Below are 25757 nucleotides of genomic sequence, written 5' to 3'. Positions count from 1 at the left end.
TGTCAGTGCGAGTAGCCTTCCAAATGTCTCCTGAAGTGATAGGTAACTCATCTTGTTACCGTTTGTTTTGTTCTTGTTTTGTTATTTATTATTATATGTATGACTGCAGGCAACAAAGTTTCGTTCAGACTGAAAGGTCTGAATGACAATAAAGGAATCCAATCCAATCCAATCCAATCTACATGAGAGAAGTAAAACATGTCCTCTCTGTTTGGGGTAACCTCTGATTCCAAAGGTAATCCAGACATGGCATCAGCATTGTTGCTGTGCTCTGCTGCCTAACAATACTGAATATTATACTGGTATGCAGACAATATCAATGCCCATCTTTGCATTCTGGCTGCTGCCAGAGTTGGTATGTGTGCGTTTGGATTTAGGATCACTGTCAACGGCTGGTGATCTGTCTCGATTACAAACCTTCTACCATCAAAGTATTTGTGAAACCTCCTAACACCAAAAATCAATATAAGATCCTCTCGCTCTATTTGCGCCTAATTTCTCTCACTGCAACTGAGTGTTCCAGACGCAAATGCTATTGGCGTCTCCGCTCCATTTTCCAGCACATGTGAGATCACAGCACCAACAGCGTATGGTGAAGCATCACATGCTAACTTCATTGGCTTATTTACATCGTAATGAACAAGCATTGTACTCTCTGCCAACTGAGCTTTACATCACTTGAAAGCTTGGTCACATTCACATGTCCACTTCCATGGCACATCTTTTCTCACAAGCTCGTTCAAGGGATGTAAACAGGTGATCAGATTTGGCACAAATTTCCCATAATCACTAATCCTAAAAAGGATCAGAGCTCAGATATGTTTCTGGGAGTGGGCGCATTCTTGATCGCATCAACTTTACCCTTGGTGGGGTGTAGACCATCCTTGTCTATCTTAAGACCCAAGTACTCTACCGATTTCTGAAAGCCTTCACTTTGTGTTTCAAGGCGTTTGAGTACCACTTCCAACCTTTCATCATGTGTCTACCTGTCAGGGCTGAGATGAGGATGTCATCCAAGTAACGCTCCACACCTTCAATTCCCTCTAGAATTTGTGTCATCACCCCTCGAAAAATCCCTGGGGCTAATGATATGCCAAATGGGAGCCTATTGAACTGAAACAATCCCAAATGCGTGTTGATAGTGAGCTTGGATTTGGATTTGTCGTCTACACCTAACCGCAAGGGGTCGCTGTAGGTTATCTGGATTGCCGGTCGATCCCCTCCTTAGAAATCTGCCAGTCCTGCGCAGTCGCCAAGATTCCTGACTGATTCCTGGCTGCTGTGGTTGTTAACAGCTGCACCAGCCTTCACAAAGGTGATCATCTGGGTGGTGGGCCGTGTTCGTCTGCAGCTGCTGATCCCCTTGCTGATGGTTTCTGCAATGGGTTTAAGAACCTGGTTATGATGCCAGGTGTACCAGCCCTGTCCAAGATCCTTTGGGCAGCAACTCGGGATGTGTTCCAACGTCCCCTTGGCTGAGCATTGCGGCCAACTGGAGATTCTGCTTTTCCCCAGATGAAGAGGTCCGATGGGCTGGGCAGGACATCGTACACTGCCTGGACCAGGAACTTGATGCGCTGTGGTTCAGCCTGCCAGAGCTCAGTCCATGTGACTTTTCGGTCCATGGCCTGCTCCCACCTTGTCCAGGCTCCCTGCTGCCTCAATCCAACTGCTCTGGTACACCTCTCCTCCTCCACCACTGCCCTCACTTCCTCCTGGACCAGCCTGCGCCTCTCCTTCCCCTTGGCCTTGTCAAACTGGGGAGATGGGAAGATTCCCAGGCCTGCTCTTCCCCGAGTCACTGCTCCCACCAGGACTCTGTGGCGTATCCGGGACTCTGCTTGCAACACGGCTTCACCGGCTCTCCACTTCCTCCCAGTTTTCACCTCCACCCCTGCTTGAGCCACCTTGGGGTCGCTGGAGTCCCTGTACAGCATCACCTCTCTGGCCCGAGTCACCTTAAACTCCTCCTCCAGGGACTTCAGGGGCAGCTGGAGCTTGGTGTTATTTCCGTAAAGGGCGATGCTGCTAAAGCTCCTGGGCAGTCCCAGCCACCTCCTGAGAGAGCTGTTGACTTTCCTCTCCAATCTCTCTACGATGGATATTGGGACTTCGTAGACAAGCAGTGGCCAGAGTATCCTTGGCAGGATACTATGCTGGTAAATCCATGCCTTGAACTTGCCGGGAAGCCCCGACCGGTCCACTGCTCTCAACCAACTCTCCAGCTCCTGACAGGTTGCCTGGGCAGATGCTATATCCTTCAGGCTGCTGTTAAACACCTTCCCAAGACTCTTCACTGGCCTTTCGGAGACAGTTGGGATTGGTGTCCCTTCGATGCGGAAGCGGAACCTGTCCATGACTTTGCCTTTCTTCAGCACCAGTGACCTTGATTTTCCTGGCTTAAACCTCATACTTGCCCACCCAATCAGTTTCTCCAACCCCTGCAGGATCCACCTGCCTCCTGGCATTGACTCAGTGGTGACAGTCAGGTTGTCCATGAAGGCTCTAATTGGTGGTTGGCTCATTCCTGACTTCTAAGGGCCATTCACTGCCCTGGAACTCTGGCTCAGCAGACTTGACGATCATGTTCATCGCCAAGGCAAAAAGGATCACAGAGATGGTACAGCCTGTGATGATCCCAACCTCCAGTCTGTGCCACTCTGATGTTACTGACCCTGATGAGACTCTCATGCTGAACTGATTGTAATAGTCCAGGATGAGAGGATTTGTTTAGCACCCTCACGGGCGGACAAGTCTTCACAAAAATGGACTTGGCAAAGCCATGGACAGGTTCTGCTTCAGCATCTAAGGGACACCAATCCCAACTGTCTCCGAAAGGCCAGTGAAGAATCTTGAGAAGGTGTTTAACAGCAGCCTGAAGGATATAGCATCTGTCCAGGCAACCTGTCAGGAGCTGGAGAGCTGGTTGAGAGCAGTGGACCAGTCGGGGCTTCCAGGCAAGTTCAAGGCATGGATTTACCAGCATGATATCCTGCCAAGGATATTCTGGCCACTGCTTGTCTACAAAGTCCCAATATCCATCGTAGAGATCACCACCCAGATGATCACTTTCCTGAAGGCCAGAGTGCAGCTGTCAAGAACCACAGCAGCCAGGAATCAGTCAGGAATCCTGGCGACCGACTGCGCAGTACTGGCAGCTTTCTGTAGACCTGGTGAAACAGCTGAAGTTCCCACAGCACATTGCCGACGCCCACCCTGAGGCTAGATATCTTCCTGGTCTCAGAGGCGACCAAAACCATCGTCTTGTTGGAACTGATAGTGCCGTGGGAGGACCGAGTGGAGGAGGCCCACGAGAGGAAGATGACCAAGTACAAAGAGCTGGTCATAGACTGCCGTAAGCAGGGCTGGAAGGCAAGGTGTATGCCCATCGAGGTTGGCTGCAGAGGTTTTGCAGGGCAATCGCTCTACAAAGCCTTGAGTGCACTGGGCATCAACGGAATGGAGAGAAGAGCCATCAAGAACACCACAGAGGCAGCGGAGAAGGCCTCAAGATGGCTCTGGATCAGGAGAGAAGGTCCATGGGGAGGGGCGAATGCCACCTGAACACAAATCGTGGTCTGATCAACCATGGCTGGGTCGCCTGGGTGAGGGTGTCTGATGTTGAAAGACCCCGAAACACCCAATGACCCCAGGTTACATCACTGATGATGTGTTCAGGAGCATCAATAGATGTATTGTTATCAATTGGTTTGCTGGACTGCAGCTTGTTCAACTCTTCCGCTGGTTGTCTACAATTTGGCCTGACTTCTTTAGAACCTCTCTCTGCCATATCCATTGACAAAGCAATTTTACAAGCTGTTTCAAATGTCAGGTCATACACCATCAGCTCACTTCTCAACTAAAATTACAATGAATTGAAAACCTCTTGAGTGCCACAATAAAATGACTAATGTCCACCTCTGGAAGTTGGAATCTTGTTCCAAATCGATAGCTTTCAGCTATTTCTAAGGGTTCTGTTAACTTCTTAAGAATATCCTTCAAGGGCGTGTCCTCTGGTCTGGCTGGAGCTAACAAATTATTTACTGTTTCGGGAACATCGGCATTCATTTCAGTGAGAAAAATTGCTCTTTTCCTAGCTTGAGTTGCTTCATTCAAACGTCTTGATTCCGCATCAGAAGCTTCTACTTCAGTAATGTTATTCGCAGTAAAGAACATCTCTAAACGTTCGATGTACACACTGAACATTTCCCGGCTTTGCTGGAACTCACCCAATCGTCCGATGTACCCGCTGGGCACCGCCATTTTGGATTTCTAACAGTCCCACAGAATTCAAACTTTTTGACCGGATTTTCAGCTTTCCGTGACACCGAATGTTATACAACACTTCTCCGTGCCTCTGTAGAATTCCTTTTCTACACAAACAATTAAAGCTGAGGAATCCGCAATCCCATCCTCATCGCCATTTTGTGATATCTTATGCTCAGACACGGAATACTGGTGACCGGATATTGACTGCACAGTGTATTGTGGTTTATTCAATGATTTACAATCCTATGACACAAAGGTGTCGCTATTACAGTTCTGACTTACCACTGAACTGTCAACAAGAATGTAAGAAATAGTAGGAATAGGCCAATTGTGCCTTTATGCTTGCTCCATTATTTAGTGAAATCTTGTTAAACCTTTTTTTAATCACCATTCCCTGCATTAACCCCCATGTCCCTCAATTCCCTTACGATCTAAAAATCTATGGATCTCTGCCTCAGTGTCTGAGCCTCTCTGGCCCTTTTGGGTAGCTAATTGCAAAGTTTCACAATCCCCGGGCTGTAGATATTTCTTCTAATCTCTGTTCTGATCGTGTGATGCGTTAGATTGAGGTTGTGATTCAACACCTTTTGCAAGCAAAGGGCGGCACGGTGATGCAGCGGTAGAGTTGCTGCCTTACAGTGCCAGAGACCGAGGTTCGATCTTGACTAGAGGTGCTTGTCTGTACGGAGTTTGTAAGTTCTCCCCGTGACCTGCGTGGGTTTTCCCTGGGAGCTCTGGCTTCCATCCACACTGCAAAGACGTACAGGTTTGTAGGTTAATTGGCTTGGTAAAATTATAAATTTTCCCCAGTGTGTGTAGGATAGTGTTAGTAAACGGGGATCACTGGATTCGGTGGGCCAAAGAGCCTTTCAAAACTAAACTAAAAGAGAAAACATTAACTCCACATCAATCCAGCCAAGCCTTGAAAGAAATATGTACAATTTAACAAGATTGTTGCTCGTTACTCGAAACTCAAGATCTTGGGATCAATCTGGTACGTGTGCTACATACCTTCAATATGTACCATATCTTCAGTATATCCTACATTGCTCAGGAGACAAACCTGCACACTGCAGTCACTAAGCCTCTATATTTGCGACAAGATGTCTTTCCTCTTCTCAGAACCTCTTATAGTAAAATTCAACGGAACATTTGCCTTTCCAAATATCTGCATATTATAAAGAATTCTGACATTGCTTTTAAAATAATGACTAACATATATTGGATAATTTTATGTGTGTGTTTTGTAGGCTGATAAGGCAGTCATATTTGGAACTTGTTTTGTTATACCTCCACCTTTCTGATGAGGATGAAAAAGAAGCAGAGAGAAGCCTTTGGCAAGTCCAAACAGATAACAAACTATCTGTGAAATCAGGAATTATTTTAATATCTAAACAGTCCAAAAAAAAGGTAAGAATAAAGTAACCATCAGTAGATTGTTGGTATAAAGAGCTCTAGTTAAAATGTTTGTAAGTTAGCATTTTTCCTATATCAAGCGTGCATGAATATTATCTTCGGAAAGTCAATATAGATGCAATGTGTAGGAAGACCAGTCTGAAGAAAGGTCTCGACCCGAAACGTCACCCATTCCTTCCCTCCAGGGATGCTGCCTGTCCCGCTGAGTTACTCCAGATTTTTGTGTCTCCTTTTTGTCTCTGTTTACACTATAATCGCTTCCATTCACTTGTTGATCAGATAACCTAATTTCCAGCGTAAACCCATGATCACTGGTTTCACCTTATCAGACATACCCTTACCCCACCCTCTAGCAATGTTACAATATTTTGAGATTTTAAAAATCAAGTATTTCATTTATCCCATCAGATAAAGCATAAAAATAAGTTTAATTTGACACCTAATTCACTTTCATATCTTCAGTATTAAAAAAGTTATGGCCATTTTCATACTCGGAAATTGGCATCTTGTTCCCTATTGCTTTTTCATTGACTTAACACAAAAGCTGTGATCGAGGACAGTCAAATGGCCATAACTTTCTTAAAATTTAAGGGAACTGAAAGAAATTTCCAGTTATTATAGATTGAAGCATTCTGAAACAAATATGAAACAATCTTACTTAGATGACTTGAAATTAAAGCATATAATTAGTTAGTTACCTAATTGTAGCTAATTACAAAATTCAATTACTAGATCTAAACATCTATCAATTTCTTAAGAATAGATTAACATTTTTAAATAGCCTAAGTGTCCAAATAACATTCACACAAGAATTTATATACACAACCTTTTATCCGAAAGCCTTGGGACCAGACACTTTTCGTAATTCGGAATTTGTCGGCCTTCGGAATGGAAATTTTTTAGCGTAGATTTTAATGGCTGGCTCAGTGGTAGAGTGCTCGGCTCATATCCGCAAGGTCGCGAGTTTGCGCCTTGATCCCGGCAGTTCTTCGGTCGCGAGTTTGAGTCTTCAATGTAGTTTTTTCTTGCAGAATAAATGTCTGTATGAAATGCAGTGTGTTGAATGAATTCCTGAATTTGTAAATGTGACCGCAGCATTGAATCACCTCTCGCACTCATGTCACCCTAGCGGAGCTACATGCCCTTAGGCGGCCTAAGGCGACATTTTCACACTCTTATATCCGTGTGCAGCAGAGGCGACGTGCGTTTGGCGCCAAACGTGAGCTTTGGCGTGCCATGTTTAGCGCCAAACGTGAGCTTTGGTGAGCTTTGGTGTGCAGACGACATCCTGGAAAAAATATCCGGTTTCTTCCAGGTAGGCGATATACCCTCCCGGGCAATATACCCTCCACTTCTCTTTTATGAAGGGGATTTAGTTCCCCTTTCTTCCAGGACCGACTGTCACCTCTGCGGGCCACCCTCGGTGAACGTTCACTCAACTTTGTCTTGGGATTCCTACTCTCCCGCGCAATGTACCCTCACCTTCTCTTTTATGAATGGGGATTTAGTTCCCCTTTCTTCGAGGACCGACCGGAGGTTCCACTGTCACCTCTGCGGGCCGCCCTCGGTGAACGTCCTGTCTCCCTGTCCTTGGGATTGTAGGGGGCGATCAAACAGCACAATACCCCCCTCCCCCTCCAACTCCAGAGGAATCCGCTCCCCGATGGGCCGCTACGGCGACAAGTGGCAGTTCGCCCACAGCCCGAGCTGCGCGACCCCAAGAACAAGATGTATCTTGCACACCATCAGCTTCTGCCCCTACGGGGAGCGTGTTCCTCTGGAGCTGGAGCGGGGCTGGGCTGGAGTTGCTGATCTGGGATCTCCGTGCTTGCAGTGGGCCTGGGGGTCGGTGTCCCGATGAGGGGGCACAGCTCGGGCTGTGGGCGAACTGCCACTTGTCGCCGTAGAGGCCCATCGGGGAGCGGCTTCTGGTGGTCCTGACGTCTCCGGCCAGTTTGCAATTTTCCTCTGGAGTTGGGCAACGGGGCTGGGCTGCTGCTGGCTGTGGGTCTCTGGGATCTCCGTGCTTGCAGTGGGCCTGGGGGTCGGTGTCCCGTTGGTCCTGACATCTCCGGTCACTGGCACTGACCTGCTGGCATTGCCGACGTGAAGACAGTGCAAAGCCCCCGCGCCGGTGCAATGGGCGGGGAGCTGGAGAGGGGAGGGAAGGGGTCACACACATGGCCGGGAAGCAGAGGGGTGTAGGTGGGGTGAAACTGAAGGGAGCGACAATCTGCTGCTGCCTGCCCGCTGAGTTAAAAAGTTCCCACGCAAGACTCACGATACACTGTGTATCGTGAGTCTACCGTGGGAACTTTTTAACTCAGCGGGCAGGCAGCAGCAGATTGTCAATTATTAACCCTCCCGCGCAATATACCCTCACCTTCTCTTTTATGAATGGGGATTTAGTTCCCCTTTCTTCGAGGACCGACCGGAGGTTCCGCTGTCACCTCTGCGGGCCGCCCTCGGTGAACGTTTTCAAGGACTTTTCTTCAAGGACCGAAAAAATGTCCGCTATTCGGAGGTTTTCGTTATTTGGATCTTCGGATAAAAGGTTGTGCACCTGTATAACATAATTTTTAAATCTCATTGTCATGGGTTTATAGGCCAAATGGAAGGAATTTAATGTTTAATACCTGTAAATTAATGGCCATTTAAATCAGCTTGTGAGTGGGATTTTCTGGAATGGGACCATTTGGAACGTTCAGGCTGCGGTGAATTTAGTCCCCCATATCTGCAGCAAATACACTGCCGGTTCTTCGGGGGGGAAAATCACCGTTTTGCAACTTAAAATGTGAATTAAATACATCTTAAGAAACACTTTTATACATAAAAATAAACCACTTTCTTTTACCTGTCCCCTACATAAAATCCGTCCCCGTAGTCGGCATTGACGGCTTCAGAAGCTGATTTTAAAATCACTGCAGCGATTAACTTGTCGGGTGAATTTTTTTTAAAACACACAGTACGGCCGTGGAACGATTCTTTAGCAACATCTTGAACTCCAACAAAATATAATTCAGGACCAGGTCGGAAAAAAACCCCATTTTAACGCCGCCCCCCTCTCAAACGCGCCAAAATCGCGCACACGGCCAGTGGCAGAATTGCAGCGCCGCTGAAGGTAAGTATTGTAACATACCTACACCCTCCATTTCAAGTCAAGTCAAGTCAAGTTTATTTGTCACATACGCATACGAGATGTGCAGTGAAATGAAAAGTGGCAATGCCTGCGGAATGTGCAAAAACTACAAAACAGAATAGAACAGAATCAGTATTTACATATTGGTGAGGAAAGAAAGCAGCAATTTTAAAAATACACAACACAACAGTAGTTTGGTACAGTAAGTTAGTCCCTGGTGAGGTGAGAGTTTACAGTCTCTGGGAAGAAACTCCGTCTCATCCTCTCTGTTTTCACAGCATGACAGCAGAGGCGTTTGCCTGACCGTAGCAGCTGGAACAGTCTTGCTGGGGTGGAGGGGTCCCCCATAATGTGTCTCCTTTTTCACCCTCCAGTTTTGATGATGTCTTCAATCTGTAATGTTTTGTCCCCTTTTCTTCTCATAGATAAAGCCTGACCTGCTGAGTATTTCTACCATTTTCTGGATTTATATTCCTCTGAAAGAATAAGTTGCACAATCTCAAAGCTGCTGCTTCACCTTGCATAGTATAACAATGCTCACGTGTACAGTTCTGGTCGCCCTGTTACAGGAGGGGCGTGAAGGCTTTGGAGAAAGAATATAGGTGGTTTACTAGAATACTGCCTGGATTAGTTAGTATTAGCTATGAGAGATTGGACAATCTTATATATTTTACTCTGTAATGTCAGAAGTTGAGGCGAGACTTGAGTGTATAATAAGGGTAGATGGTCGGAACCTATTTCCCAAGGTAGAAATGTCAAGGACTAGAGGGCATAGTTTTAAGATGAGAGTTACAGTTTAAAGGAGTTACATGGAAACATAGAAAATAGGTACAGGAGGAGGCCATTCAGTCCTTCGAGCCAGCACCGCCATTCATTGTGATCATGGCTGATCGGCCCCTATCAATAAACCGTGCCTGCTTTCTTGTGCGGGGCAATTTATTTACACAGAGAGTAAAAGGTGCCAATGGTGGTGGTGGTGGTGGGGGCAGCTACATTAGTGGCATTAAGAGGATTTTAGACAGATCCATGGATATGCAGAGAATGAGGGATATGGATCATGAAATGAAATGAAATGCCTTTATTTGTCATTGTAAGTACTGCATACAACCAAATTGTTGTTGCCACTCCATTGGTGCATAATATACAAACATAAAAACACAGGACACAATTTAAAAACAATGTTAAAAACGAGGTAGAGTAAGTAAGTAAGTAATCAGTACTGTACATGGTGATAGTAAAAGCTCAAGATGGGTAGCAGTATGGAAGAGTGCAGCATGAATAATACTCAGTGTTTTTTCATGTTGAGTGTGAAGATTGCTTTGGGGAAGAAACTGTCTCTGAGTCTGGAGGTGCGTGTTTTGGCTGGCCTGTAACGCCTGCCAGAGGGCAACAGTTCAAAAAGGTGGTGACCGGGGTGTGTGGAGTATTTGATGATTTTACTTCGGAGTCACGTGAGTGACTACGTGAAGAAGAACCCGCTCAGTGCGCAGGCGCGGCATTACGCCAGCAGTGCAACAGCGGCAGCGGGAGCTAGGCACTCCCGCAACAGTGAAACGGACCGTCAGGTGAGTATCCTGAGGTCGGGTTTCTTTTACAGGGGAGCCCCTTTTTCTGCTTGTGTTTTACAGGCAGAGAAAAAGGCTCTGGAACAAAACTGTCCCCCGTTCGAGGAGGAACGTTTCCCGTCGGGGGGAAGGGGGGCAGCAACAGGCGGTAGGAGCGACCCGATGTTCCTCTATTCCCCGACACCGTGCCGAGCCCAGCCCGCTAGCGGGCTGGATGTATAGCCACCCGAAGAGGCATCCGGCAGGTGTTCCCGATTTGGGACGGGACGTCTCTCCACCCGCACGGGGGGAGAGAGAGCCGCCTGAGCCGCTGGAGCGGCTCTCGGTGCAGGTGCCTGCGAGACGCGCTGCTTGAGCGGCGCTCTCGCTACTACAAGGCACAAAAGCTCCAGAAGAAGGCGGTAGGAACATTTAACCGGGCGTTCCGCTATCCCCACACCGCGCCGAAGCCAGTCCCGCTAGTGCCTGAACTGCGGGCTGGATGTTCAGCCATCCGAAGAGGCATCCGGCCGGTGGCTTCCGACTTGTCGGAGGGGACGTCTCTCTACCCGCAAGGAGAGAGACAGCCGCCTGAGCCGCTGGAGCGGCTCCTGGAGCAGGAGCTCCTGCGAGACACGCTACGTGAGGGGCAGTCTCGCTGGAGGGTTCAGGCATACCCTCCACAGTGCCTAGGCACTGCCCATCGCTTCCTCCTTAGTGTGGTTAGCTTTGGGGTGACCAGTGGCTGGGCTGGTCATGAAGAGGGGTCACTGGCTGAACAATATCGGGAGTATGCTTGAGGTACAGGATCAGGAAGAGCTGCTGGGTGTGGCCGCTATGTTGCTCCACCACTAGCGAGATGGCTTTTCAGTCTCAACTGATGGCCAGCTTACTACCTGTCTTTTCCAAAAAACCTCTCCAAGACAGGTAGCCATGAGGCGTTGGTTTTATCACGCCTCCCCTAAATTGCATTTACTCAAAGTGCCCGCCATTATTGGGGGATACATTGAGCAGCGCGTTTAACCTAAATATTTTAAAAATGCATTTGGTACCCTGACGTCGGCTATCATGTCCACCTGCTCATTCCAGAAGGGCAGGGTAGTATGGCAAAACACCTGACCCTACTGTTCAACGGTATACCTCATAACTTCTGAAATGAACTCACAAACCTGCCCTCAATCTATGAAATTAACAGGACTATGAGAACGCCGACCTCATAAGCACAGATCCTGCTACCTGGCACTTACCAAACCAGTCCTAAAAAACTGGACGAAGTGTTCAAACTATTCGGCACAAGAGGGCAGAGTCTGGAATGAGCACCACACTAAACCAGACAGCAGTACCTCCACGTGTCCACCAGGGGCGTCTACCTCATGGTACTGGTGAAAGCTCGGGGCCTGCATGCCAAACCTGTAGCATTTTAGGCCACGGCCCAGAGCAGGCCCCAGGGGAAAATGTGCCACCCCCCAACAAACATCGTCCCTACAAGAACAAGGAACCAGAAACCGAAGAAAACAACAATGAAAACAGATAAGTATGGTTCCTACCATCACATAAAGGTTAAGGGTTGTACTAACAAGGGGTGGATGAATCACGCCTGGTTAGGAAGCTATCACTCTTGGTAGTTATATACCAAAAAATAAATACAAGGGGAATAGAATTAATATCTTGCCACCAATTCAGCAAGCACCCCAAGTGGTCTACCCTCCCACGATGGTGAATGTCGCACCATCGTTGATAAACCACTTGAGTATTTCACCAGGTATACCCATTCATGGGATTTGTAACTACTACCATGGATCCAAGGATACTTTATGGTAGACATCGACCTTGAAGATGCACACTATACCTGGATGGAGTAACCATGATGAGCGTTGCGGCATTTAAGTCAAAGTTATCCAGAATCAACTAGCCCTGACACTTAGAAACATTCCGTCATGGCATGTCTATATATTAACGACAAACTATCCTTGGATACAGCTTTAGCTGCATCGCTTCTCGGCCTTTTGGCTAAGATCAAGTGTAGTATCTGTTCTTATCAGTTTAATAATCTGATACGTCCCTTATCTAGGGACCATATAATAAATTGAATTTTGGAACAGGGAGATGGAATAGGGGCTTGCTCCGTCCACTCCACGCATCGACCCAGTATTGCAGTGCCTCTGGGAACGGTGCACAAAATATATATCCAGATATTTACGTTGACCATCCACAACGTTGTTATCTGGTATTCATTAAGACTATCAGTCATGGTGCATTAACCACCAATCAACTACGTGGCAAAGTAATTGGGATATAGCAGCATTACCAGCTACTGAACTTTGTACCTTTCCTATGAGCTGAGATACTAGTGTTCAAAACTATCTCCATACCTGTAATATGGGGGCAAATGGATTAATCTGTAGTGTTATCATGGAATTTATCGGCAGGAAGGATTATGGTTGTACACTTCCACCTGTTTTGAGTAACATCTTATGTGTCCTGATGTGTTACTGAGCTTGTAATACTTAATGCCAATATGAATTGACTTAAACATGTTATATATTAACTTACTTAATTCTAGTGAAGCATTTGCTCAGTAATCCACCAAATTTGCATGTTCGTTTATAAGATAACAACATCAGTGGTGGCATATACCAAACCACTTGGGCGGAGAACATCGATATTAGGGGACAATTTATTAACAATTGGAAACCGTATGTCGTCAAACATGTTTGACCATCAGTAACTCACCTATCAGGTGAGCTAAATACTGTAAACATACATTTAAACCAAAAATATTTGCTGAAATCACTGAGCAATATGCACACCAGATATCGATTCCTTATATCCAATTAAATCACCACGTACTAACTTACGTCACATGAAACCAATCTCAAGGCAGCGGCAATGGAGACATTCCCGCGTATTGAGGGGTGGGGGGAACCTAATCTCTATGTTTTCCTTTCCTTCTACCTCTTCAATAGGTACTACGGCTTCATCAGTCGGGTACTACGCAAATTACAGTGGACCAAGTCCACAAGCATGGTTCCCAGTGATCCTCGACATGGTCATTAAAAGAATTGCAGAATTGGGAAGACCATTGCTGTGCTTGGATCAGGAGCACTATCAACCTGATGACAGCATTCCGTCGCATATCCTAGGGAACATACCTGAGGAGCATCAAGAAATGGTACACTGTTTCCAAAACAGGAATTACACATTCAACTATAACAAAAAAAAAAAACAAAAAAAAAACTGTACTGGAGCTCCTGGCAGGTCTTCACCACAATGAAGGACATGTTCTGTTAGCCTACTCAACTTGGGTACCGCTCACTGGTGATCAGATACAGGAGAGGTATATCAATCCATTCCCCAGAAATAGGTACACCTAAATTGGGATGTCAGTGAAATCCTGACATACCTTAGGGGATGATCACCAGCCAGGTCACTCACCCTGGAACAGCCTACCCTGAAGATGGACATGCTGGTGGCCTTACATCAACACAAAGAGCCAGCTCTCCCATCTACTGCGATGGGACAACATGGTTATAACACCAGATAGTGTCACATGCCCATTCAAGGGTTGGCCAAACAGAACAGACCAGGAACATCAGGTCCAGTCATGAAATTCCGGGCATACCCACCTGAACCACGTTTTATGTGTCATGACCCACTTAGAGATCGACACAATAAGGAATACCGAGGGAGAGGAAAAAGCCTTATGGGTCAGCCACAGGAAACCTCATGGTCGTGTGACGAGCTAAACTATCTCTAGTGGCTCAAGCAGGTACTGGGAGTTGCTGGAGTAAATACTAACGTGTATAAAATCTTATTCCACCAGAACAGCTTCCACGTCAGTAACTAAGAGGATGGACGAGCCTATGGACCACATCCTGGCTACTGCAGGGTGGTCTAGGGAGTATACGTTCCAAACTTTTATAACAAACCACTGACAGAACCTGTATTGTTTGCAGAAAAAGAATCTGCAAAAAATATATAATTTAAGCCCGGGGGAGCAATTGGTCTTGTTGTTGTTAATAACACCATTATTGTTTTTACAAACAGATTCATGGTTGATTACGATAACATACTTCCTCCCTCGAATGACTTCGGCAGCGAGTGAAGTATGAACTGTTACACGGTTTGAAATCACAGAGCTTTGAAGTCTTCACGTAGTCACTCACGTGACTCCGAAGTAAAATAGTAAGATTAAACGAGAACTTACCAGTTTGAAGTTTGATCTGTATTTTATGAGGAGTTACGATGAGGGATTACGTGCCCTCCGCTCCCACCCTCATTATATGGATCAAACTAATAAATTGAGGTCTCCTTATCTTTACTATGTTTACTTCAAATAACTGTGTCTATCTGTGATTCCACACCGCTGCTTGGAAGTATGCCGCGCCTGCGCACTGAGCGGGTTCTTCTTCACGTAATCCCTCATCGTAACTCCTCATAAAATACAGATCAAACTTCAAACTGGTAAGTTCTCGTTTAATCTTACTATTTTAGTGGCTCTGCTGAGGTAGCGTGATGTGGCAATATCCTCCAGAGAGGGCAGTGGGCAGCTGGTGATTCTCTCTGCTGTTTTTACCACTCTCTGGAGCGCTTTCCTCTCTGCAGCAGAGCAGCCTGCATACCACAGTGACATGCAATATGTCAGTCGACTCTCAATGGTGGCCCGGTAGAAGGCCACCAGCAGCTTCTTCTTGGTGTTGTGCCTCCTGAGCAGTCTCAGGAAGTGGAGTCTCTGTTGTGCTCTCTTGACGTACATGTACTGGCAGAGGAGATTAGTATCATGTCCAGCATGAACATTGTGGGTCAAAGGGCCTTTTTCTATGCTGTACTATTCTATATCCTCGAAGGTGTTTAGGGTCCTCAACTGGAGAACAGAATGCTTGCTTTGGTGCATATGTTACCATTTGTTTAAACAGTGCCTCTCAAATTAAGCGATGAAAGTGATTGGGTCCGCAAGCAAGAGTTCATAATTGCTGCCGTTGTTTCGGACATTGAGTATAAAGAATGAGAAATTATGTTGTAGTTATAGAAAATTTTGATCAGGCCACATTTGAAGTATTGTGTGCAGTTCTGGTCAACATACTATGGGAAGGATGTGGAGGCTTTCAAGATGTTCAGCGGGATGGTAGACACAAAATGCTGGAGTAACTCAGCTGGACAGGCAGCAGCATCTCTGGTTAGAAGGACTGGGTGATGTTTCGGGTCGAGACCTTTCTTCACACTGAGCTTCATCTGCAGTTCCTTCCCACACATTTCAGCAGGATGGTGCCTGAATTAAAAGGTATTACCGAAAAAGGATAGGTTGGACACATTTATATTGGAGTATTGGTTGCTGATGTGGAAGTATATAAAATCATGATAGAAGTATATAAAATCATAATACTTAAGTAAATAAATACTATAAGTACATTAAATCATGAGAGGAGTTGATAGGGTAGGGAGTCAGAACCTGGATTATCGTGTAATAGGAGTATCACAATCGAGCAGGCATTGTTTTAAGGTGAGAGGGGGTATGATTACAGGTTGATTCATGAGACTTGTGAGATGCAAGATGTTCCTGGGCTGTACTTTGGTATGTTTCTGTTCGCCTCTGTTCAACACACATCCTTGGCACAAAAATCATCCGTAGTAGGTCCTTCTGCTCAGTGCGAATGATGGCAAAAATAATCTACCTGAAATCTTAATCCTGCTTCTCCCTCCACAAGTCTGCATGACCTTCTGAATACTTCAGACAATTTTTGAGTTTCTTTCAGATTTCAGGCATATGATGGACAATTAATGTAGGTTAGTTGCAAAGGGTTTGCATGACACTGAAAGTACTTGCAATAAATGTACAGTGCATTCAGAAGGTATTCAGACCCCTTCACTTTTTCCACTTTTTGTTACGTTACAGCCTTATTTTAAAATGGATTCAATTCATTTTTTTAATCATCTATCTACACACAATACTCCAGAATGAAGAAGTGAAAACAGGTGCTGAGAAAGTTTTACAAAGTAATCAAAAAATAAATAACTGAAATATCACATTTACATAAGTATTCAGACCCTTTGCTATGACACTCAAAATTGAGCATAGGTTCATCCTGTTTCCATTGATTATCCTTGAGATGTTTCTACAACTTTATTGGCGTCTACCAGTGGTAAATTAAATTGGTTGTACATGATTTGGATAGGCATACACCTGTCTATATATGGTCCCACAGTTGACAGTGCATGACAGAGCAAAAACCAAGCCATGAAGACGAAGGAATTGTCCGTAAACCTCCGAGATAGGATTGTGTCGAGACACAGATCTGGGGAAGGGTATAAAACAATTTCTGCAGCATTGCAGGTCCCAAAGAGCACAGTGGCCTACGCCATTCTTAAATGGAAGAACTTTGGAACCACCAGGACTCTTCATAGTGCTGGCTGCCTGACCAAACTGAGCAATCGGGGGAGAAGGGCCTTGGTTAGGGAGGTGACTAAGAACCCGATGGTAACTCTGACAGAGCTCCAGAGTTCCTCTGTGGAGATGGGAGAACCTTCCAGAAGAACAACTAGACAACTATATCTGCAGCACTCCACCAATCAGGCCTTTATGTTAGAGTGGCCAGACAGAAACCACTCCTCAGTTAAAGGCACATGGCAGCCCACTTGGAGTTTGCCAAAAGGCATGAGATACAAGATTCTCTGGTCTGATGAAAACAAGATTGAACTCTTTGACCTGTATGCCAAGCATCATGTCTGGAGGAAACCAGGCACCGCTCATCACCTGGCCAATACTATACCTACAGTGAAGCATGGTGGTGGCAGCAAAATACTGTGGGGATGTTTTTCAGTGGCAGGAACTGGGAGACTAGTCAGGGTTGAGGGAAAGATAAATGGAGCAAAGTACAAAGAGATCCTTGATGAAAACCTGCTCCAGAGCGTTCTGGACCTCAGGCTGGGGCAGAGGTTCACCTTCCAACAGGACAACGACCCTAAGCACACAGCCAAGACAACGCAGGAGTGGCTTTGTGACAAGTCTGTGAATGTCCTTGAGTGGCCCAGCCAGAGCCCAGACTTGATCCCGATCGGACATCTCTGGAAGGACCTGAAAATAGCTGTGCATCGACGCTCCCCATCCAATGTGACAGAGCTTGAGAGGATCTGCAGAGAAGAATGGGTGAAATTACCCAAATACAGGTGTGCCAAGCTTGTAGCATCTTACCCAAGAAGACTTGAGGCTGTAATTACAGCCAAAGGTGCCTCAACAAAGTACTGAGTAAAGGGTCTGAATACCTATGTAAATATGATATTTCAGTTATTTATTTGTAATTACTTTGCAAAAATTTCCAAATACCTGTTTTTGCTTTTTTATTATGGGGTATTGCGTGTATTGATGATTTAAAAAAAAAAGAATTTAATCCATTTTAGAATAAGGCTGTAACGTAACAAAATGTGGAAAAAGTGAAGGGGTCTCAATACTTTCTGAATGCACTGTATATCAATGTGAAAAAGGTTGTGATTGCCATTCATTAAGCCATTACATAAAATCTATGCATAATGTGGGATTATAAGCAAACTGGCATTTGGCATAGTGCAATTTTAGTTTATGCTTTTATAAACAAATTAATTTATAGAGTTTGACAGATTTAAGCAAAGAATTGATTACATTTAAATAGCTTTGGTTTTTTTTAACAAGGTAACTGGCCAAGGAAGACTGAAAGAAATATTGCAAGTTGTTTTGAAGCAGCCTCCAAAATGTAAGATTCTGGCATGGATTGCAATCAGAGCTGCAAATCAGGTTTGTGTTCATGCTCAAAGAAGGTATTCCTAACAATCTTTTTATTCCATTGTATACAATTCATGGGCAGCTATTGGAGAGAAAATGCAACAGTGGTGTCAGAAAGACAGAATATTACCCGTGGGGGGTAATGTGTAACATGGATATGTCCAGTGCCGGTATAGAAAAACTGAGAAACTCAAGCAACAATGAGAGACTTGAGGCAATTAACATTGGGCAAATGTTATAGGCAAGCGTTTAATGACATGGGAGTCTTTGGTTAAAATAACAAAAAGTGTAGAGGAATATATAGTGTTACAGATGGCTTTAATTTACCATGTACACACCAGGAATTCTACGTAGTGATTTTGTTATCTCTCATTAGTAAACCTGAGTAATGCAGACGTAAAAAGATGATCCTCAACACAATATTATAGCAAAGATCAATTTGCAAAGAACCTCACATCTGTAGTATTGGCAGACTGGTAACATTGCAAAGCCCTCCATAGTTTTTAATCTTGACTTCATATACAGGTAATAGCTAATTACCAAGGATGGCCTCCACTCCAAACTGCTGGTAAAACCCATCAGCCTCACATGCCCTTCAGGAATAGAACCTGTGGTCCTTAGCTTGTTCATCCTGGTGAATCTCCCACTTGCTCTTTCTATTGCTGCCACAAACTTCCTGTTAGTTTGGCAACCGGCACTACATAATACTCCCACGTGCGGACCAACCTGTGTTTTATACAGCTGAAACACAATGTCCCAAATACTCAATCCCTTGGCCTATGAAGGCAAGCATACCAACTGTTTTTTTTACTACTCCATCCAACTGTTTTGACATTGTCAGGGACCTATATACTTGAAAGCCAAAGTCCCTCTGTACATCAAAACTCCTGAGGTAAAAATTAAACTACCAGGAGAACTCTGTTGGTCAAACAGAATCTGTTGAAGCAAAGGGATGGTTGACATCTCAGGTAAAGATCCTATATCATTTGCTGCTTGACCAGCTAAGTTGGATAATAGAACATAGAACAGTACAGCACTGGAATGGGCCCTTCATCCCACCTTTTTGTTGAGGAATTGAAGCTGAGCTGAACTGATCTCATCTGCCTGCACATGATTCATACCCCTCTATTCCCTGCACTTCCATGTGCCTATCTAAAAGCATCTTAAATGCCACTATTGTATCTGCTTCCACCACCATCACCTCGCAATTTGTTCCAGGCCCTCACCGCCCTCTGTGTAACCTAAACCTTGCTCTGCACATCTCATTAAACTTTTCCTCTCTCATTTTCTTGCTCTGTTGGACACTTCCACCCTGAGAAAATAGTTCTGTCTACCTGATCTGTGCCTATTTGACAGCAGTTTACTTTGCTACAGGATCCCAACATCTAAGATCTCTTGTGTCTACCCTCCTGCGGTTGTTACTACTTACTGTATATACACTATTTATATTTGACGACACAAAATACAATAGCTCACATTTTCTGGATTAAATTTAATCTCTTCCTACTCTGCCCAACTTTCCAATTGATCTGATTCCCTCTGTAACTTCTTAACTTTCTACTATTCCACCAATGTTTGTTTTATCAATAAACGTAATAATCAATCCAAGTACATTCTCATCTTACATACATATGATAAACAACAGCTTGAATCCTAGCAATACACCACTGATTACAGACTTCTTGTCACAATTAGACGCCATGTCCACGACCCTCTGCCACTCATCAACAAGCCAGTTTAAGATCCAGTTTGTCAATACATCCTAGATTCCATATGTCTGAACCTTTTGGACCAGACACACTTGTGGGACCTTATCCAAAGCTTTGCTAAAGTTCATGTAAGCTACATCTACCACCCTGCCTTCATCTATTTTCTTAGTGATCTCTTCGAAACAAACAATCAGATTTGTGAGACAGAATGTCCCTTGCACATATCTATTCTTCTAATCTGTATTGGTATTGCTAATGGGTATTGTCACCTATACCAAGATACAATGAAAATCTTTGCATTCTATCCAGTCAAATCGTATTATACATTACAATCAAACCATACACAAGCACAACAGGTAATGCAAAGAGCAATGCTGAGGACAGACTATAATGTTACAGCAGAGAAAGTGCAAATGATAAAAGGTGAAAGGAAAGCCCCAATGGGGTAGGTTGGAAGATTGGGACTATACTTTAACTTATGGGAGGACCGTTCAGTGACCTGATAACAGTGGGGATGAATCTGTCCCCGAATCTGGTGGCATGAGCTTTCAACCCTGTGTATGTTCTGCACGATGGGAGAGTGGAGAGTAGAGAATGACCGGTGTGAAAACAATCCTTGATTATGTTGGCTGCTTTCCCAATGTAGCGTGAAATATGGATGGAGTTGATGAGGAGGTGGGGAGCGGGTTAGGCAGCATTGTGTGATAGACTGACTACATCCACAACTCACAATTTCTCGCGGTTTTGGGCAAACCTGTTGCCAAGCCCAACTATGAGACAACCTGATCGGGTGATTTCTATGGTGCATCTGTAAAAGTTGATAAGGATTAGACACATGGAACTGCAGATACCAGTTCACATAAAAGACGCAAATTGCTGGTGGCAGGTGACGAGTCAGGCAGCGTCTCTTGAGAATAGGGCTGGGCAACCTTTCAGATATGGACCTTTCTACAGACTGAATGTAGTAGGGGGGAGAAAGCTGGAAGAGAGTTGCAGGAGGGACAAAGCCAGGAATGTAATAGATGGAAATAGTTGACGGCATAATTTGATCGGCAGATGAATGAACAAAGGCCAGAGATGGGAAAAAGCCATGAGAAAAGCAGAGAAGTGGCATGACATGTGCGTACCACCTGGATACACACCCATTTCTCCCACAATCCCACCCCACTTTCCTCTTCCTCGACACCAATATTAGAAGTCATTCTACCTACATACCACTTCTGGTTTCATATTTTGCACACCTTCTCTCCGTATCTCACAGCAATTTGCCTCCTTCCCATCCTTAGCCTTTGTCCACTCATCTGCTAATCAAAACCCCCCTTACCTGTATCCACATGTCACTTGCCTGGCTTTGTCCCACCCCTGCCTCCCAGCTTTCTTCCCCAACTACAATCAGTCTGAAAAAGAGCCCTGAGCCAAAATGTAACCTAATCATGTTCTAAGGGGATGCTGCCTGAAACAGAAACAGGCCATTCAGTCCAACTCATCCATGCTGACCAAGATGCCCCATCTATGCTAGTCCTATTTGCTCGCGTTTGGCCCATATTCCTCTAAACTTTTCCTATCCATGTACCTGTCCAATTGTCTTTTGAATGCCTCAACTGTCATCTCTGGCTGCTCGTTCCATATACCCATAACCCTCTGAGTTAAAAAAGTTGCCCCTCAGGTTTGTATTAAATCTTGTCCCTCTCATCTTAAGCCTATGACCTCTGGTTTTTGATTTCCCTACCCTGGATAAAGACTGAGCATTAAAAGTATCTATTCCTTTCGTGATTTTATACGCTTACAAAGAACGGTACAGCGGAGGAAAAGGCCTTTCAGCCCACAATGTTTGTGCCGAACATGATGCTTAGTGGAACTGATCTCATCTGCCGGCACATGATACATATCCCCCTATTCCCTGCATTTTCATGTGCCTGTCCAAAAGCCATTTAAATGCCACTATCATATCAGCCTCCCCCACCACCCCGGGCACAACATTCCAGGCTCTCACCTATGTTTAAATAACATGCCCCGCACATCTACATTAAACTTTCCCCCTCCCACCTATAGGTATGCCCTCTAATGTTGGATGTTTTTACACTGGGGAAAAGGTTCTGACTGTCTACCCTATCAATGCCCCTAATAATTTTATATACTTCTATCGTCTCCCCTCAATCTCTGATGTTCCAGAGAAAACGATCCAATCTCTTCTTGTGTCTGAAACCTCCTTGGTCATGCACGGTTCCCTTATTTTGCCGTCCTTATCCCTCCTCCATACTGGAACATGCTGATCTTGCACTGTGATCAGCTGGCCTTTAAACGACTCCCACATGTCCTCTGTGGATTTACCCAATAACAACTGCTCCCAATCTACCCTCCTTAGCTCCTGACTAATAGCCCATTAGTCTTATGAGGAAGTGGAGACATCGATGTGCTTTTTTGGCTATACTTCAATATGGTTGAACCAGGATAAAATGTTGGTGATAATAACCAACATGAAGCTCTTGACCATCCACTCTTTGGCACCATTAAAGCTAATTGGGGCATGTACATGAAGTTTAGTTTAGTTGAATTCATTGTATCGTGTACAGAGATACAGTGAAATGCTTGTTCTGGATGCGATCCAGACAAATCATGCCATATGTGAATACATTAGATCCTCTTCTGGAAAAGTAGGCAGAAAGTTGCCACGTTCCGGAGCCATCCTGCAAATTCCTCATCACTGCCAAGTCTGATCTTGTCCGAAGAATATATAACAAGATATGCAGAGATAATTTCTTTCTTTGAGGCCCGCTGTCCTGGCCTAGTTCAGGACTGCTCTCTAGTTGTGATAGGATGGTTCAGTTGCCTGATAGCAGCTGGGAAGAACCTGTCGCTGATTCTGGAGGTGTGCGTTTTCACAGTTGTATCCCTTTTGCCTGAAAGGAAAGGGGAGAAGAGGGAGTGGCCAGGGTGCAACGTGTCCTTGATTATGCTGCTGGCGTTGCCGCTGCAGTGTGAAGTATAAAAGCAGTTAATAGTAGGGAGGTTGGTTTGTGTGATGGTCTGGGCTGCATCTACAATCTGCTGCAATTTCTTGCATGGAGCTGTTCTCAAACCAAGCCGCGATGAATCCTGATAAAATGTTTTCTATGGTACGTCTGTAGAAGTTGGCGAGATTTGTAGGGGGACTTGCCGAGCTTCCTAAGCCTTCTAAGGAAGTAGAGGCACTCAAGTAGAGGAAGTCAATGATTAGTTCCTTCATCTTGCAGACTTTGAGGGAGAGGTTTTTGTTTTGACACTGTGATACTAAACTCCCTATTACCTTCCTGGCTTACGCCTATTGCACTTCTCAAAGATGCAGAGATCTCAGTGAAAGCCCCATCAATATCCTTTGTTACTTCCCATAGTATCCTGGGATGGATCTTGTCAGGCCCTGGAGGTGTCCACCTTAATGTGTTCCAGTGGCTCTAACTCTTTCTTCCTGACACATTTCCAGAATATCAGCATATCCCTCCCCTCTTTCTCTACTCTCCTTCTTCCTGGGGAATATCGAGAGGACATTTTCGTTGAGAATCTGGCTCACACCTCCTGGCCCCAGAAATTGATTTTCCTTTTGCTTGGGAAGACACCTATTCTTTCCGTAGATATCCTCTTGCTTCTTATGATCTTATCCTAAAATACATAAATATGTTATGGGCCTGTGCCTGTTCATCAAGGTCATTTTGTGATCTCTTTTAACTCCTAAAATGTTTTCTTGTTCTCTCCCGAATCCCCTGTAATTCACCATCTTGATCTATTTGCTTTTGAAGTGGAATGTTAAAACCACCACTTTTGTCTTTAGTCTTAAGGTAAAATAAGTTATTTAGAAATAACACTCAAAATATACGACAAGTGGTATTTTAATACAGGAAAGTTCAATCAATCTGTAAATTAACAAATTTCTGTTCTACGCTACAATTATTTATTGTACAGGCCAACTGTATCTTGCACAGTTCCCAGGAACTAACACGGGACCAGTCAATTAGCACAGAACACATGGAAGACATTGTCCAAAATGATTTGCCTGAATATATGCTTTTGGATATTTTAGCATCACTTCACGATTACCAAACAGGTGAGAATGGTCACTCCTTGTTGGTTGATTTCCTGCTGTATATTTCAATTTTGTTCTGGTTTATTGTGTCTCTTTTGCCCTGGTACAACATAACAGAATATTTCCCAAATGGATAATTCATCTTGAGAATTGTTGCAGACTAGATTACAGTTCTGGCTGCATTTCCTGCAGCTCCATTATCTCTTTATTTGACTTGAAATCAGGTAAGCACAGTGCTCCTGATAATATGTAAGCTGAACACACTGGCTGGCATGCTTGCCATAGACGGAAAAAGCTGGAGTAAGCGGGTTGGGCCACATCTCTGGAGAAAAGGAATAGGTGATGTTTTGGGTCGCAACACTTCTTCAGACTCAAGAAGGGTTCCGACGCGGTGGGTGGCACGGTGGCGCAGTGATAGAGTTGCTGCCTTACTGCGCCAGAGACCTGGGTTCCATCCTGACTATGGGTACTGTCTGTACGGAGTTTGTACGTTCTCCCCGTGACCGCATGAGTTTTCTCCGGATGCTCCGGTTTCCTCCCACAGTCCAAAGACATACAGCTTTGTACGTGCATTTGCTTTGGTAAAAATTGTCCCAAGTTTGTAGGATAGTGCTAGTGTATGGGAATCACTGGTCTGCGCGTACTCTGTGGGCCGAAGGACTGTTTTCCCTAAACGAAACATCCTGTCATGTGTTTCCTCTTATTTCTGGTGGAGAATCCCAGAAGCTGTGTGAAATCTGATGACCTCAAAATAATTTCCTTGCCCTGTCCACTGTGTTCCCTCGAGACCAAATGGATTATAATCTCTTCAAAGTACCTGCCAATCAAAGGTGCTAGAGTTGCTGTCTGACAGTGCCATAGACCCGGATTGGGTGCTGACTACGGGTGAGGTCATGTATGGAGTTTGTAGGTTAATTGGCTTGGTACAATAGTAAATTGTTCCAGGTGTGTGTAGGATAGTGTAAGTGTGTGGGGATCGCTGATCAGTGCGGACTCAGTGGGCCGATGAGCCTTTCTTTAAACTAAACTAAGTAAACTGTGTCTTTAAACTAAACTAAAGTAAATCCAACTTCTCCATTCAATATAATGAATTTTTTAAATGTCATTTTTCAGAATATGGGCATTGCTTAGGTTCACAAGATTAATCCTTGGGAAGGCGGGACTGTCATGTGAGGAAACATTGAAAAGACTAGGCTTGTATTCACTGGAGTTTAGAAGGATGAGGGGGTATCTCATAGAAACATATAAAATAATAAAAGGACTGGACAAGCTAGATGCAGGAAAAATGTTCCCAATGTTGGGCGAGTCCAGAACCAGGGGCCGCAGTCTTAGAATAAAGGGGAAGCCATTTAAGGCTGAGGTGAGAAAAAAAAATTTCACCCAGAGAGTTGTGAATTTGTAGAATTCCCTGCCACAGAGGGCAGTGGAGGCCAAGTCACTGGATGTATTTAAGAGAGAGTTAGATAGTGCTCTAGGGGCTAGTGGAATCAAGGGATAATGGGAGAAGGCAAGCACGGGTTATTGATAGGGGACGATCAGCCATGATCACAATGAATGTCGATGCTGGCTCGAAGGGCCGAATGGCCTCCTCCTGCACCTATTTTCTATGTTTCTATGCTTGGAAGCGGAAGGCGATTGTTTTTTGCCCAATCTAATTATCTTTGACTTGAATGACAACCATATCATTTCCAAGGGTGTTTAAGCATCAACTCCATTGATTAATCAAGTCCCAAAGAGATTTGTCTAAGTTCAAGTGACAGACTTCGTCCCCTGAAGGACATTAGTGAACCAGAAGGGTTTTTAACGATACCCTGTTGTTTTGTGGTAGTCATCATTGCCAGCTTTTGTATCAAATTATAAACCACATTTT

At 44.7% G+C, this 25757-nt stretch overlaps 1 protein-coding gene and 1 non-coding gene across 2 annotated transcripts in view; both read left to right on the top strand.

The window, feature by feature from the left end:
- Window positions 1–25757, top strand: part of cfap54 (cilia and flagella associated protein 54) — a 343797-nt gene that overhangs the window by 283883 nt on the left and 34157 nt on the right. Inside the window, exons 46-48 of the mRNA XM_033039312.1 lie at window positions 5520–5679; window positions 18032–18133; window positions 23767–23908. Coding sequence (XP_032895203.1) covers window positions 5520–5679; window positions 18032–18133; window positions 23767–23908 — 404 coding nt within the window. The remainder of the gene's footprint in view (window positions 1–5519; window positions 5680–18031; window positions 18134–23766; window positions 23909–25757) is intronic.
- On the top strand, window positions 12359–12550 carry LOC116985429. The gene has a single exon (XR_004415264.1). It is a non-coding gene; the product is annotated as a U2 spliceosomal RNA (small nuclear RNA).

Source organism: Amblyraja radiata, chromosome 21 (assembly GCF_010909765.2).
Source record: "Amblyraja radiata isolate CabotCenter1 chromosome 21, sAmbRad1.1.pri, whole genome shotgun sequence".
Lineage (NCBI taxonomy): Eukaryota > Metazoa > Chordata > Chondrichthyes > Rajiformes > Rajidae > Amblyraja > Amblyraja radiata.
Note: the sequence above shows the minus strand (reverse complement) of the source record. Positions and strands in the feature narration are given on the sequence as shown.